We start from the raw sequence: 15,426 nt of genomic DNA on the forward strand, positions 1-15,426 counted from the left end.
ATGAAATAACTTTGTTAGGTCGCCGCTCGGCATTTCGGAGAGCCAGGAAAAAAAAACGTCGCCCTGAATGCATTCAATTCTTCTGCTTGTTCGGCGCACCGCTCCGGCACGAAAGTGCGGCTCCGGGCTTCATCCACGCCGCCGAGACCGGAGAGAGACGCACACGGACACCTGATCGCAGACCACGTCCGACGGGAGACTAGCTCCAGCAGCACCCCAGGCGGACGGGGGCCGATCCCCCTCCCCAGAAAAATAACTTTAATTGCGGGGGGGTAGGGGAGCGGGAGGCAAGCCAGTATTTGAATCCCAGGGACAGAATAAAATACAACCAGGAGCGGAGGGGGGGAGGTAGACGGAGGGGAGAGAGAGGAGAGGGGGGAGGAGGAGGAGGAGGAGGGGGGTAAGATCAGGGTTTCTTCTCCTTTAAGAGCCGCCGACGGAGAAAAAGAGGCTCAAAATCGCGAAAGCCGAGCTGCGCTGCGGAAGCCAGAGAGCTGCACCCTTTACCCGGCTCCTCGGCGCGGCAGATCCACGGCAGCCGCGGCGTGGGGGGGGGGGCGGAGATCTCCTGGGCGATCCACAGCCACAGGTACAGTGTGCTCCTGCTGCTGCTGCTGCTGGTGGTGGTGGTGGTGGTGGTGGTGAAGGAGGGGGGCAGGAAAAAAAATCCAGGCGAAATCCGCAAAGTCTCCGAAGGTGGGCAGCCCTCGCTCCCGTTTTTTTTTTTTACAAGCAAAGAAATAGCTTGTCACTCTCTGCTCTTTCACTACAAAGGGGAAGGCTCGTTACATGTGATCTTTCTGCTGGAGAGCCTTCTGGGCTGCGGCGCGTCGGAAAACCCGGCGTGGAGCCGCGGGGCTCCATCGCCGGCATCGGAGCAGGAGCAGGAGGAGGAGGGGGGGGTGGGGGACCGAGATCGCGTCTCGTTTTACACGACCACCCTCCCTCCCTGCCTGTAAACCGATTAACTGGCCGTTTCGTTAAATGCAGCCGGAGCCCAGCCTACACAGGAGCACACGACGGCAGGCAGGGGCTGTTTCAGCTGGGGGGAGGTCCCGGTTTACTGCAAGAGGAGGTCTGCGCGCAGTAAAACCCGGCATGGACCCCAACCGGGAGCGGGGACGGGAGAGCTTAAAACCGGGATTCGTCTCCACACGGGTGGAGGCGCTGACCCCGATTAGGAAAGAAACGCTGGTTTTATTTTAATTTTATTTTTCGTCTCACTTAACGTGCTCAGGAACCGGCAGTCGAGCCCGCAGTCCCGCTCAAACGAAATGCAAAATCGAGTTGTTTTGTTTTTTTTAAAGTTTTAAAGCAACTATTGAACGTTTTAAGACGGCACGAAGTAAAACAAACGGCGGACGGGTCGGGTCCGGTCCATGCACATGAAAGAGCAGCTCCAGGGAGCTTGAGGGGGCAGGAGGCTCACAGTCTCTGTTCAGCATTAAAAATTACAATTTACCTTGGCTACAATGTACAATCCCTCGCAGTAACAGGAGAACTTCAGTGCCTCCTGCATTGAAATATGCCCTTTGAAGGCCTCAGTCCACACAATTAGTAAAGATTACGGACTTGTATTCAGAAGGTTGTAGCTTCAAATCCTGTTTTATCCTGGAGGACTACAAGCTTTAAGCAGGCTGATTCAGTACAATACCCAACGGTTAGGATAAAATGTTAAACTTTAATTAACTTGGCAATAATTCTTAAAGTCAATGAGTGCACCGTTTGATAACTCCATTTTGGAGACCACGATGTATAATCCCATTTTCTGGGGCTACTTCCACCACTCAGTGTTATAGGTCAATGCAGTGCAACAGTTTTACCGGATTTGAGCATTTTCAGGAATCCTGACTATCTAAAAATGGTCCCTTTCCCACAATTAACTATTTCAATTTCACTCCACCTCCAGCAGTGCTACAGACTCCCAGTAGAGGGAGCTCTGTCCTACCTCAGGGGTATTGCACAGTCAAAACTACCTTTATACTTCAGCTTTATTAGTGCCCGAGCATTCCTAGCTGAAAGCAGAGGAGCGCATTACCAATACATACCTGAAGAGGCCATTATTAAGCAAGTCATCTTGGCACTGCGATTCATAAATTCAAGCATCGTCAAGGAAACCTCTTAGTGTGTTTTGAATTAAGGACAAGCAAAAACGATTTCAAGACCCTTGGGGGAAAAAAAAACCCTGATCCTTACATTTGGGTCTTCAGCTGCTAACGTGCAGAGGCCCCACTGCACGGTTTGTACATTTACTTTTTTCCCAGATTATCTGTGGAATATCTTTTTCCTTCCACATACAAACCCCGCAATCCCAGAATCCCTGAAGGCAAGGTCAGCCCAACCCACCCTCTGTCCTGCACATGTAACCCTGCAAGCCAGTTCATAAACCAATGGCCTCGCTCACTCGGTGAGCCTGCTCCTGCTGGACTTACCCAATGAGAGGGAGACAGCGCTCCAATGGGAGGCTCTATACAAGTGGAAACTACACAGGGGGCGGGCTTCTTTACTCCAAGAGTTGTGGGTGTATGGAACAAGCAACACAACCATGCAGTTCAAGCCGATACCCTGGCTTCTTTCAACAGACAGCTGCAGAAGATCCTGGGATCAGCTGGCTGAAAGTCTGAACTCCAACACCAGTGTGACATCTCTTTATATGCATGTAACATTTGTATATATAGCAATACATATTTTTTATTTAACCACATGATTTTATTTTTCTAATTAACAATGGCTGTTGACAGTTACCGATGCTTTAGCAAACCCAAAATGCGTCCATTTTCAACATCTGAAGCACCAAACTTAAATTTCTAGAACATCGTCAATTCCTCAGCGACACGCATGTCCTCCCAATTGGAGCTGTAAACAAGTTAGCAACTCGACATGCCTAAACACGGCTAAATAAACATCATTCATCTGTGTGTGTGTGTGTGTCGCGTACTACTTACTGGCTTTGAGCTAACCAAATCGCCAAAACCCATTTTTTATAGAAAAATGACAGCCATCTTGATTATAAGTGTATAACTTTCAGGAGCGAGAACGACACATCGGCTGCAATTGTCAGGTTATTGCGAGATTATCACATCTTCAGCAGGGCGAGGGCGCAACAAAACCAATTACATCCGCGACCACCACCTGTACTTTACTCTAATTGCTGCACCCTAATTATTGCCTCAGTAATATTTACGCTGCCGGCCCGGTTTCTCTGCTTTGCTGCCGGAGCGCTGCTCTCTCCCTCCTCTCTCGTTTTTTTTTTTTTTTTTCCACGTCGACTCCTGTTTAAGGCTCCATTTCAGCAGCCTGGGCTCACCATGCACACAGCCCCTGCTAATAAATCATCCACCAATCTGCTCTCGGAGCTGCTCTGGCCCCACGCTCTGATTGCTCCAGCCCTTCTGTTGCTAGGCGACCGCGCAAGTAGGGAAGTCTGAGGAGCCGCTGACGAATAGCCAGGGCCTGCCCGAAACAACAGGCTTCTCTCTGTCTGAAACCGCTCGGACAGAAACCGGCCCTTCTCCCTCGCCGCTGCTCTTTGCTTAACACTGCGCGCTTGCAAAGAAGGGGAAGAAAGGGAGAAAAAGAGAACCAAAAAAAGAGAACTCGGAAGGGCATTGTAATATATACACACTTCCTGCTCCACAGCTAATTGCTGAAAGCTGCACGGGGCTGCGAGTTCATTCTAGCGTGTGGCAACAGCCCTGTGACACCGCGAAGGAGCTCCCGTGCAGCAGAGCCGTGACTGAGGAAGGTGCCGCAGAGATCAAATCACAAAGCGGGTTCAACGCTTGGTTACGCACCCTCAGACAGATTGAGCAGAAAGAAAAACAGGTTACGAGTTTAACCAGTACAGTGAGGGGGGGGGTAAGGTCGAAACCGCCGATTTCCGCTGCTCTGGCTTCAGATGTCGCGCGCTTCACGTCTGATGGAAGACGAACTTCGGCGCTGGCTCGTCTCACACGCCCCCCGCCGCCCAGTCACAAGTTTCACAAGCCCGGCAGCAGCAAGCAAACTTTTTCAGAGCGGCCGTACAAAATACAAAATAAACAGCACAAGTTAGCCCGGCCCTAGATAAAGACTCCCGGAAACCGTCACTACAGATTCAGGACTGCAGTCTCAAAAAACAAAATAAAGTAAGAAAACCACACGAGCTGTAACAGCAGACGGCGAAGTCAACATTTCCTGTTTAAACTTGCACGTAGTAGCACTTGTGGAACAAAAGCTCACCTAAGACTTAAGCCAGCTGGGTCTAACGGGGTAAAGGGCGAGTTGGCTCAGTTAGAGGAGTCTCTCTCTGCGGGGCCTGGAGGCACGGCTCAGCTCAGCGCCGCCTTTCCTGCGAGGCCTCTGCTGCGAGCACGGAGGCAGGCAGCGCCAGGAAGCTCCGCTCACCGGCCACGGCCCCGTGCTGTAAACACGCCAGCACGCCCTTCCTGCCATCTACCAGCTGCGAACTCAAATAATCTGCCCAGGGCTCAAACTGGAGCAAAAGAACCTGCCTGACAAATGTTCGCTCTTATCCTTAAACGTGCAGTTAAGGAGAATAGGCCCAAAACATAACCGATAACTTACACTACTCTACATCTGTTTAGGCCTCCAAATATATATATAGGAGTTACATCAATACAGTGAGCAGCGCTACTTGAAACACTAGACTTCTTCCAGACCATTGTTGCTACAATGACCTTCATGCTTCCTTCCTCTCTCCCCACATTCCTACAAAGCAAAAAACCACAGACGGTCCAGAGGACCTTAGTATGTGTTTAGCTGCAGCAGCCAGAGGGGCCGAAGGCAGCAGCAATGTAAATAACGTACAATAATGTCTGTTCAGAGCAAGCTGGTAAACCGCAGTGCCTCATGTTACAGTCCACAGGGTGCACAGCAACATGTTTCGTTTAGAAATCATTAACCATACTGTAATTCACAGACAACTGCAGACGACAGAAGTGCACCACCTACTGCTAGCTGGGCTAAGGCAGAAGATAATGATTGACCCCGACTGGTGAAGTGCCTCCTTCACGAGACTCCAAAAACAGGGTCTCGGGACTTCAGTTGCCTGTGTTGCTGGTGACTCTACAGCACACAGTTCTCTGAAACTAGCAGAACCCCAAGCTGTGCATTATGGTTCTTCAAAACCGTCCTGAACCATGATGCTCAAATATTGAACTTAAGATCTGAGCAAAATTTCTGGGGCAGGAAAAACTCTGATTCCTAAAAATAATAATAATTCCTTACACTTATATAGCTATTTTCTGGACACTCCACAGAGCTTTACAGGTAATGGGGATCCCCTCCATCACCCCCAGTGTGGGGAGGAGTACAGAGGGATATAGCCATTTCAGATGGTTTTAGATGGAGATTATGAGGAGGCCGTGATTGGTAAAGGTGAGGGGGGACATATGACCAGGACACCTGAAGTAACGCCCCTACTCTCTTCAAGAAACGTGCAAGGACTTTTAATGACCACAGAGAATCAGGAACTCGGTTTTACATTTCACCCAAAGGACAGCTACTTTCTTTTTTACAATACAGCGTCCCCATCTCTACAGCGGGGCATCAGGACGAGACAGACCGCAGGTGAGCACCCCCTACAGGTGGCACTGACACCTCTTCCAGCAGCAGCCTAAGCTTTCCCAGAAGGTCTCCCATCCAGGTACTGGCCAGGCTCAGACCTGCTGAGCTCAAGTGGGCTGCCAGCTGTGAGCTGCAGGGCAATATGGCTGCTGGCACTTCCAGGAAGCTGTCCGTAGGCCTGGAAACAAGCCTGGGTGAGACCCAGTTGGCGACTAACAACCAAACAGGCCAGATGGGCCGAAAGGCCTCCTCTCGTTTGCAATCCGCTCTGAAGTTCTCAAGCATGACTTAAGCTGCAAAAGACAAAAACACAGCTCAGTCGACAGCACGGCACAGAAGGAACTTCAAGCGATTTAGAGATCAGTCACTCAGGAAGAGAGATGACATCTGTACAGCGAGCGACTGGCCGCTTTCTAGTACATGTTCTTCCCTGCACGGGAGAAACGGACCCCATGGCCAGAGCTGGCGCCGGTCACACTGCAGAGCCGTCAGCTCCAGCGGGAGAGGTCGCTGCAAGTCCAGCCACGGACACTGGGTGGCGCTGTTCTTTGCCAGCACCAACGTCCCCTTTGTGGCAGACCACCATGTCAGCCCCTAGGCCTGGTGTTTCTGCTTACCCTGAGCGGACAAAGTCAAGAAATGGGACAATACTGGTTATGGACCAGGTGCACAAACCAAGCTACAGCAGACCTGCCCAAATGGAATTCTCCCCCTTTCTGACAAGGTTCCAACGTTAAAATAAAAGTAGCACAACAGTCACAGTATTGTTCATTACAGCTGCAGTATATTCACAGACACAGGCGAGTTAGAGATCACATTCACCCACTGAGGGAGAGAGCGGATCCAAATTTGAATAGGAGCCGACTGAACGTGTTGCCTTTTCTCTCCCTCCATGGCAGTACAAAACGAGGCCCAAATGACAGCAATGCAATCCTGTCGAGAGCTTCTTCCTAGCAGCTGCAGTACAATCTAGCGCAGGAATGTGGTTGTTTTCCCACCCTCTGATTTCCGCCTTGGCGCAGTTTGGGTCGCCTGCAAAGGAGGGAGGCAGCCGGGAGAAATCTGGGAGGCCTCTCTGCTCCACTTTTTCCAAAATTCTGGAAAGACCATCGAGATCAGCAAAAAAAAAAAAAGGCTTCTGAACTGTTCAGCAATGTCCTTGGAAACCGTAATCACACAGGATGCATTTTTTTTGCCTCCGAAAATAGAGCATTCCTTCACTTGAGCCAGCATTGAAAGTTAAAATAACAATGGAATCGAGTTAGCTTATTTTTCACAGATCAGGTTTCATCTATCAGCATATAATGAACAGAAGTTTTAACAAACAGGGGAGGGAGAGAAAGAAAAGGTTTAGCAAGTAAGCGTATAAAAACTTGAACAATAATCTATAAATATACAGAAAGCTGTTAAAAGACCTCTCAGTGTACTGTTTTAAGAGGCTCTTCAATAATCTCATTCCAGCCGTACTTCAGATTAACTGCTTGTCTGTTACTCCTCATGCTCTTCATCACTCATCAAAAGGGATTATGTAAAGATTTCCTGAAACAGGCAGAAATGAGAATCCCACACCCTGCACGATAATTTATTCCCGCTAAAGAGACTGCATCAATCACATCCGGGTAACTCTGAACAAATAAAAACAAAAACATTAAAAACTGCACCGGCAGTGTCTGGGCTAATTAGACCCGACACGCCTGGACGGTCTGGAAAGGGGAAAAAATGAAGCAGCAGTTGACCCCAGCTACAGAAAGGATGTCATTGAGAAGAAAGTAGCTATCATATTTATTCATGTTTCCCAAGCGGAGGAAAAAAAAAACAAGAGAGGAGGGGGGGGACATGAAGAGGAATAAATAAGTAAATCAGACCCATCTCCCAGTCAAGGTCAATGATAAATTTACACACGTCCCTCAAGGCAACAGAGCTGTAAAGGCACAACCTGAAATCAGATCATCTTCAGCAGCACAGTGGCCTTGGCTGTGTGAGACTAACAAAGAGCACATGACAACACATGAGCTATTTAACACCTCACCCGCCCCACCTGCCTCTTCAGCTTTTCCAGTCTTCTGACCTCATTTCCTTCTGGAGGGTTTCTTCTGCTTTTGCTATGGGCTCCAAGTAATCTTTTTGTGCCTCACAGTATGAAGAAATAAACGCAGGGGCTGGCAAGCAGGCAGCAAGTACAGATGCCCAGAAACGAACAGCTCGAACTGCAGAAAGGACCTTGGTGCACAGATCTCCCTATTACATCTACCCAGTTCTACAAACCCCAACAATCTGGGCTGAATGTTTTAATTTTATGTGGCCTTAGCAATTTAAGTGCAGAGTTCTATAATTTGTCAAAAACCCTGATAAAATGCAGTGAAAAAAGAACTGTCGACATAATACCCCACATCTTCAAAGCAAAAGCCTGTCTATCGTTCAGTCTGAATATGGTCAAAATTTAACAACTGCAAGAAATCAAACAAAATCAGCCACATTCCAATTCAGTGCCGCCAAGTCACGCCTCCACTCGACAGGAAGGCTGTTCGATTTTTTTTAAGCTCCACCTCCAAACACCATAAAAAAACACCTTACTGGCCGGAGTGCTGCTAATTTCCGAAGGATAAGCAAAGGGCTGTGTTTTAAAGGCGATTCAATTACCATCTCCAGCGCTCCAGTAATCAACCATCTGAATGCTAATGAACAGCTTGGCAGCATGTGGTGACAACATCCCAGCACAATAAGCTGTACAGCACAGCAGCGAACTTTGCCTTCAGCTAGCATGCATAAATAAACAGAATTAATAACTATCTGAGTACGGACGGGTGACTTAATCTGTTTCGATTAGCTGCAGCCCTGCCCTGGGCTTCCTCTCTATTTAAATGTGCCCATCATGTTTAATTAAAAAGCTAATAAACTTTTTCTTCTTTATATAGGGGTTGGTTGGCGATCTTGCAAAAGAGGTCTGGAGGCCCCGGCTGAACGGTGCCATGCTGTGGACACAGGTAGGCTCTACTACCGGGGGGGGAGAGATTTCAGAACAAACCCGCTGGCTGGGCTGGGCTTGTTCTGCCCCGCCCCCAGAAAACCCAGTGGCAACTGCAAGACATCCCAGGTGGGTGACGGGAAAAAAACAGGAACAAAGATCCACCCGTCTCTCCTCTGCGGGTAACTAATGGGTAATCTTTTAAAGTCCCCAAACCCAGAGCACGACTTCTAGAGCGGCAAAAAAAAGACTTCTTGCAGAAAAAAAAAGTTCTGCTCGGGCCAGCCACTTATTATGCTACAGTCCCCACCCTCTCCCACGTCCTGCAGAAATAAAATTTCCGCCGCGGCTTAACTCCTTGAAGAAGTACCCCCTATATCAGTGACTGCACAGGCTGGCGCCCAGCCAGGTGGTTACCCGTCACATTCCCACACGGAAACTCCCAGCACTGCCTGGTCCTCAGGAGCAAGCTGTGGAATCCCAGTCTTGAGGAACCGGCTCCAGATTGGCCTCCCCCTTTTCAGCCACACGCCAGTAAAGCACAGCCAGGATTTGAAGTTACTTAGCTGCAGCCCAATCTGGTATTCACGCAGCACAAAATAACGAGCGTCCGCGATCGCCGCCCCCTCTTCTCAGAGCAAATTTATGCCGCCAGGTGTGGCTCGAGCCCGTAAACAGGAAGCAGCTGCTCGGAGCGCCTGGATCCGAGAAGTGCGCTTCGGCACGCCAGCCACACCAAACAAACCGCAGGGACCTCGCGGGCTCCCGATATTTGAGATTGTTTAGTGAAAGCAAGAAAAAAAAACCTCCAGCAGGCCTACGTGTGTGCTGGGGCACCCTAAAGAACACCGCAAACGCAAACGCCCGCATTCCCAGACCCGGCAGTTATACAACAGCCCACGGATTGGACCGGCCGCTTTGCGACAGTGAAACGATCGCAGCTGTCAAGTCTTAAGATCTGAAAAGGTATGGAAACTGAAATGGGGGAGGAGCGTTAAAGTTTGCAGCAGGGAAACGGAAGGAACGGCGCACCGTTGCATCGAACGTCGGACAGACCACGGACTTACCACTTCATCCTCCGACCAGCACTTCTCGATGAGCTTGGGCACGGGCTTCTTCACCAGCCTCTGCAGCGCCTTCCCCGCGTCGTAGTTGCTCTCGTGAAGCTGTTTCGAGCAAGAGGGGGAAAAGAGGGAGACTAATTTGCAAGGGAAATGAAGCATTCCTGGTCAACAGTTACACAGTTAAACACTGGTCCACCCCCGTCGGGCTCCAGCAGACATAATAAAATTAAACATTTACTCCAGTCTCAACAGGTGAGTCTGAAAGAAAATTACCACCAACTTTTCAGTCCTGACTGACTTAATTTCAAAGGCATCTTTGTGATTTACAAGCCAAGAGCAGGGAGCAGCTCCAAGAAATGTGGAAAGGAAACCCATACTAGAAGTCAGGGTTCCAGCCCGAAGCAAACGTTAAGTGGGTGTGGCACTGGCAAGGATATAGCACCTAGAAAGGTAACTTTCCCGAACCCCAAGAACTGCTGGGGACCGAGTGACCACTTGCTATATGGAATAAAGTAGAATTTAAATTCCTGTCAATGATATGAGTGAGCAATGAGGCATTGAGCATATGAAGATCAAGAAAGTGAGCAAGTCTGAAGCGTACTGTTATCATTTGAAGTGCAAAAAAACATTAACAGCCACTAACAGTTGTATCAGAAAGGGTTTTTGGCTACAAAAAATTCATTTGACCTTTATAATCCTGAAAGGGATCAGACGTGAAACAGGGCGCCTTTTAGGACAGCTGGAATCAAAACCAGTAACCAAATAACCAAACCAGTAACAAGAGTGATGCTGCCGCTGAGATGCACCAAGTTAAAGCAAAATAACGCACAGATGTGCTCAGCTGCTCCCACAATAACATTACAGCTCTAAATCATGAATTGTAATAAATCACGTACTGAGCGAACCCTCTAGAATTTGGATGGCTGTGACACAAGGGTAAAATATAAGAATTGCTTAAGGGACTGTATGAAAATCCTATTTGTACTTCTAGGTCTTCAAAGGTGTAGCATTTTCCCCCTTGTTTTTAGGTTTTGTACAAACTAAAGCTCAGTGGGTTTCGACAGTGTCTCACTTGATGACTTTCCCGAAGGGGATTTGTCTTTTAAAGATGCAGACTGTAGAGCTCGTCACACTAAGACAGCTCGCATCTGGTCTACAACAGGGCTGGGGTCCATTACTCTTACTACCCTAAAGAAACGGTCCAAGAGCTCGGGCCATTTTTTCCTGAGTTTTATTTCTGAACCGGTGTGAGCAATCCATGTGCGAGTCCCACTTACCACACCCTACTGTACCCCCCCCAAAGAACCCCAAACATCCATTGTTATGCGGCGCGCGTTTCTGTAAAAGCATGGTAGGGCCTGATTAGCATACCCCTACAATTTCTACTGCAAGGCCCCTCATTCCCGCTCCGGTTACTCATCTGATCTGCCAGAGTCTGTCAGTGCAATGCTGCAAATAAATTCTCCTCTTGGCATGGCTCAGCTGTCAGGCACCTCCGTGCTGTAATGAACCCATGAATTACATCTTGCCTTTCTGACATCTCCCATCTCACACATCAAAATATTGTTCTTCAGTCGTAATTTATAACTTCATTGAAATGCCCCTCTCTCACGGTGACCTTCCACTGACTCCCGAACCACTGAATTTCAACCAACAGATTCTGCTCAACACAAGAACTGCGAAGACATTATTAGTAATTACAATTAGACCTACTGGCTGCCAGGAATATATCTTATTTCATCTTCACACCAACAGGCTAAATAATTGGTGAAGATGAATTGTAATGCGCATTTTATCACAGAACATAAATTGCAGAACGACAGTGGCTGAACAGACAAACCCAACACAAAAGCAGTGTTAAAGCAGGCTATGCAATGCTTTATTCTCCTTTGGAGGAAAGAAGAATCACCTCCTCTGGAATATGAAGTGGTAACTGTGATGGGCATCTCGCGGTTCAATGGGTTACGGTCTCTGACGACTATTCCACCATCGCGTCAGGTTGTTTAGTAAACCTGCTAACTGATATAACCTGAAGTTAATTCTGCCTGCTTGAAACACACAGCACTGCTAAAGCAATCATCCCTGTAAAACCATACTCCCACAAGATCAATTACTGAAAAATGACTATTCCCAGTGGCTGTGTACAAACACTAAAGCCACCCCAAAAGTCTTACAGATGTCTTCTGATGTGTAACACCCAATGCTACTGATTCTTTTATTAAAAAAAGGAGTATACAACTTAAATTAATTACCCTTTGTGCATAAAAACAGGCCCTGACCTTGGCATTAGTGCATCCAGCTCATTCGAGGGCAGGGCAAGAGGAAAAGACAACTGCCTGTAGGCCGCAATTACAGCCACTTTATAAACAATCACATGATGGGAATCCTGGGCTTAAAAGAGCCAAATAACACAACAGCAATTTAAGGGGGGAGTGGGGGGTGATTTTTGAAGCTTTGTGCTCACATGGGACCCTCCTCTCTTTCCAGACTCGAATCTGAATCGGCGTTCCGGCTCAGGTCTGCCTGGGAGGCTGGCGTGTCGCGGAGCTCCTGAAAAGCGGCGCGTAATTCCCATGGGATTACACGGATAAAGCAGGAGCAGGTTGCCCTTCCTGTGAAACGTATCCCATCACCGAACTTTCTCCACACACTAACGCCGCCAGCCGCTGTCTTTACAGAGAGGCTCCAACTCAAACAGCAGAACTCTCCTCGTGCACAGGGCGCCAGGTTAAGACACTTAACGTCTTGTGCAGAACAGAAAGAAATCACAAAACGCAGCAACATCTTGCAGAAGAGATTTAGTGATCAAAAACAGTCCTGAAGTCTTTTGAAAGTGTTTTATTAAACCCATTCTTCCTAGCAAGAAAGTTTAATATTAAGCACAGCAAAATGAGCTTGAGTTATGCTCTCAAGCTTCGGCATTTACAGCAGCTATTCATGGAATAGGACAGCTTTTTATTCAATTTCACAATACAACAAACAGCCGTGATTTTTGCGTCCGTGTGAACAGAGCACCTGACGAGTGGCAACACTTCTGAATTTTTCACAGGCAAGTAGTCATTAAAGAGAAATTACATTTATAACCCATAATGGCTAACGCACAGCACTGACACCAGCAATTTATGGATGTTATTAAGCAAACACTCGTTTGTAGGCGCTTGTTATAATATTTGAAAACCCAGAGTACACATCTTATTTTTCATTCTTTTTTTCTTAGTCTGGTGCAATTAACAATAAATCGCCGCGCCGGCTACAGTGAGCAGTTATTACATAAATAAAACATCTTGGGAGATGCCTGTCTGCTTTGATTTATCCCAAGTGTTGCAACGCTACTGATAACTTCTCACTGGATTTCTGAAACGGGAAAAAAAAAATAGCTTTATCAAACCTTTCCTAGTTATAACTCCTGAGCTTTAAATCAACATCTTCACACATGCAAAAACACATTTTCCAGCGAATCGCTGGCCCTTCGAGGAAAGCAGAGCCCCTAAACACTCAGATGACTGTCGGCACCAGAGAATTGGAAGAAAATCTTAAATCTGGAGAGAGACAGATGGAGGAGAGTCATATCCCCCCCCATATAAAGTCCCATTATTAACCCCCACACTGTTTCTGCAAAACCAAAACCCTAAGGTTAAGAAAATAAATCCATGTGTTTTAGTTTAAGTATACAATGTATATATACATATATATAGTGTTGTCTGCTAAAGGGATTCACATGCAACTTGTACTTACAGTGTTTAATGCATTAAGTGTAGTGTCATCACGAGAAGCAGCTAAGCATCCATCTTCTGTAGATCCTCCATCACACATCCCAGCAAAGGCAGCCATGCTCCTGGATGCAGCAGATAAGAGAAATTTAGTATCCACCTCCAGTTCCTGAATCTGCAGATCCCATACACACTGGGAGTTCCCAATTCCACTCCAAACAGACCGAAACGCCACAGATCTGCCTTCCATATTGAGACACATTGATTCTTGAGAGAACGCTAAAACTGGCCTGAGTAAGTTAACTTCTCGCCACAGCTTTCAGACTATGGATCCAAGGACACCTGGAAAATACAAAGGGCATTCAGGACTGAGAACAGGACGCCCTCCTTTGCACAGAAGGTGGTTGTTTTCTGGAACAAGCCACTCGGCAGAGTTCCTGGGACCTTGCGAGAAATGTCGGCAAACGAGCTGAATCGCGTCACTTTGTATTTTTTTCCTCCGATTACCCCAAAATAAAAACAGCTGTGCACCTACAGAATTGATGGCGTCAGAACCTGGAGTACCTGTCAAGGCAAAACCTGTTCAGTGCTGGGATAAAAGGCTTCAGAGACGCCCAGCCAGCACGAGAGACAGAAAAAGTATTAAAACAAAAGACCCTGCGCCTCTCCTGGCCCAGGCAAGAACACTTGAAACACAGGACTCCGGTTCGGAGGGAAAAAAAAGGGGGGAAGACTGAAACACAGGACTTGGTTTACATGGCCTTAGCTCTACCAACGGATCTTTGTACACCTGTGCTCTTATGCATATATAAAGAGATGCATCTGTGTTTAAGATATTACGTCTTAATGGTATCCATCTCTAGCGTTAAGATTTTTTTTGCACTGAAAGAATCTGTTGAAAAGACGGCCTCCGCAGTGTCTCGTCTCCGCTACAGCAGTCCCCCTGCGGGGACACCTGGGGCCAGGTCCTCACCTGGCTGCCCGCAGGTACATCAGGAGGTCACAGTCGTTGACCCCTGGCATCCAAACCAGCTCCTCGTTCTCCGTCACCGTCTGCCCGTCCGGAGAGGGGAAGGGCTGCAGCTCTGGGAGTTTGGCCTTGCGACAAAGTAGGAAGACAAAAAAAAACGAGACAAAAAATAATTAACCCAGAACACCGTTATAGAGATACACAGCACATCCTTTTCATTTACTCTCAAATGCCTGGCGGGAAAACTCGGCAGTCTGTTTGGGCAGCCAGAAGGCACAGAGAAGGAGGGTTGGGCTGTCTTTCGGTTAGTTGCTGTGGTTTCCACTAGTTTAGGTGGTAGCACATCCGCGCTGCACATGGGCGAGAGGCCTGGCAAGGCCCTGGGCGAACAGGCCACTGTGCGTGTGATCGGTATCGTGTTGCTGTGTGCTGTGGCTGGCCAGTACAGAAACACATTTTAATTGGCGTGTGGGAGGAAAGAGAAAGAGATGCAGCAAGTGCTGGCATGACCCACACCCTGAAATTATTCAGGCATTAAAAGGCGCAGCTGCTGTACTTCCTGTACGAGCTTCCCCACACAACTCTCCGAAAGCGCTTGAAGCAGAACATCCTTAAAACATCACACAATCTTATTAGATTTGCAACCTCCTATTGAGAGGAGACTTTATCCGATGTAACTGTCTTTACAGATCCCATTGCCCACTGTGAGAAGTTCTACTTTAACACAAGGGGACTATATCAGTACTATGATTCACTTTAGACAGCTATTGGCTCTGTAGTTCATTCAACAGCGTGATTTGAACCTTCTTTTCCAAAATAGGAAACATCTGTTCTTCCATTTTGTCAAAAAAAAAGCCTTTTTCATGCTGCTGCTGCTGTTTTCGTGGCTTTGAAAATTGAAAGCTTAACGTTCTAATGATTCTCTCGGAACGCGTGACGACATCGCTGCTGCTTGAACTCTATGAAACCGATACCAGTGGGTACCTAGAGACCTCATTACCAGTTCTTTCTATCTGTGGCGGCAACATCCGATAGCGCGTCTTTCAGGCAGCACCGGGCTTCAAGCCTAATAATTATTCCACATGGCTGCATTTTCAAAATATGTTTGCAAAGAAACATTACACGCAGACAGTAATTACGAACGTCGCC

At 47.7% G+C, this 15,426-nt stretch overlaps 1 protein-coding gene and 1 long non-coding RNA gene across 8 annotated transcripts in view; one reads left to right on the forward strand and one right to left on the reverse strand.

Annotated features, from left to right (window-relative positions):
- rerea (arginine-glutamic acid dipeptide (RE) repeats a) overlaps positions 1 to 15,426 on the reverse strand; it is a 153,117-nt gene that overhangs the window by 33,831 nt on the left and 103,860 nt on the right. For all 6 annotated transcript variants that reach the window (XM_069183825.1, XM_069183826.1, XM_069183823.1 and 3 more), the window contains 3 exons: positions 14,281 to 14,405; positions 13,333 to 13,432; positions 9,601 to 9,699 (listed from right to left, as the gene is read on the reverse strand). In XM_069183825.1, coding sequence (XP_069039926.1) covers positions 9,601 to 9,699; positions 13,333 to 13,432; positions 14,281 to 14,405 — 324 coding nt within the window. The remainder of the gene's footprint in view (positions 1 to 9,600; positions 9,700 to 13,332; positions 13,433 to 14,280; positions 14,406 to 15,426) is intronic.
- Positions 449 to 13,223, forward strand: LOC138225062 (uncharacterized). 2 transcript variants are annotated; one of them, XR_011183624.1, is made up of 3 exons: positions 449 to 589; positions 8,484 to 9,849; positions 12,085 to 13,223. It is a non-coding gene; the product is annotated as an uncharacterized lncRNA (long non-coding RNA). The 2 variants fall into 2 exon arrangements; XR_011183623.1 differs by having other exon boundaries at positions 8,484 to 8,662.

This window comes from Lepisosteus oculatus, chromosome 25, assembly GCF_040954835.1.
Source record: "Lepisosteus oculatus isolate fLepOcu1 chromosome 25, fLepOcu1.hap2, whole genome shotgun sequence".
Classification (NCBI taxonomy): domain Eukaryota; kingdom Metazoa; phylum Chordata; class Actinopteri; order Semionotiformes; family Lepisosteidae; genus Lepisosteus; species Lepisosteus oculatus.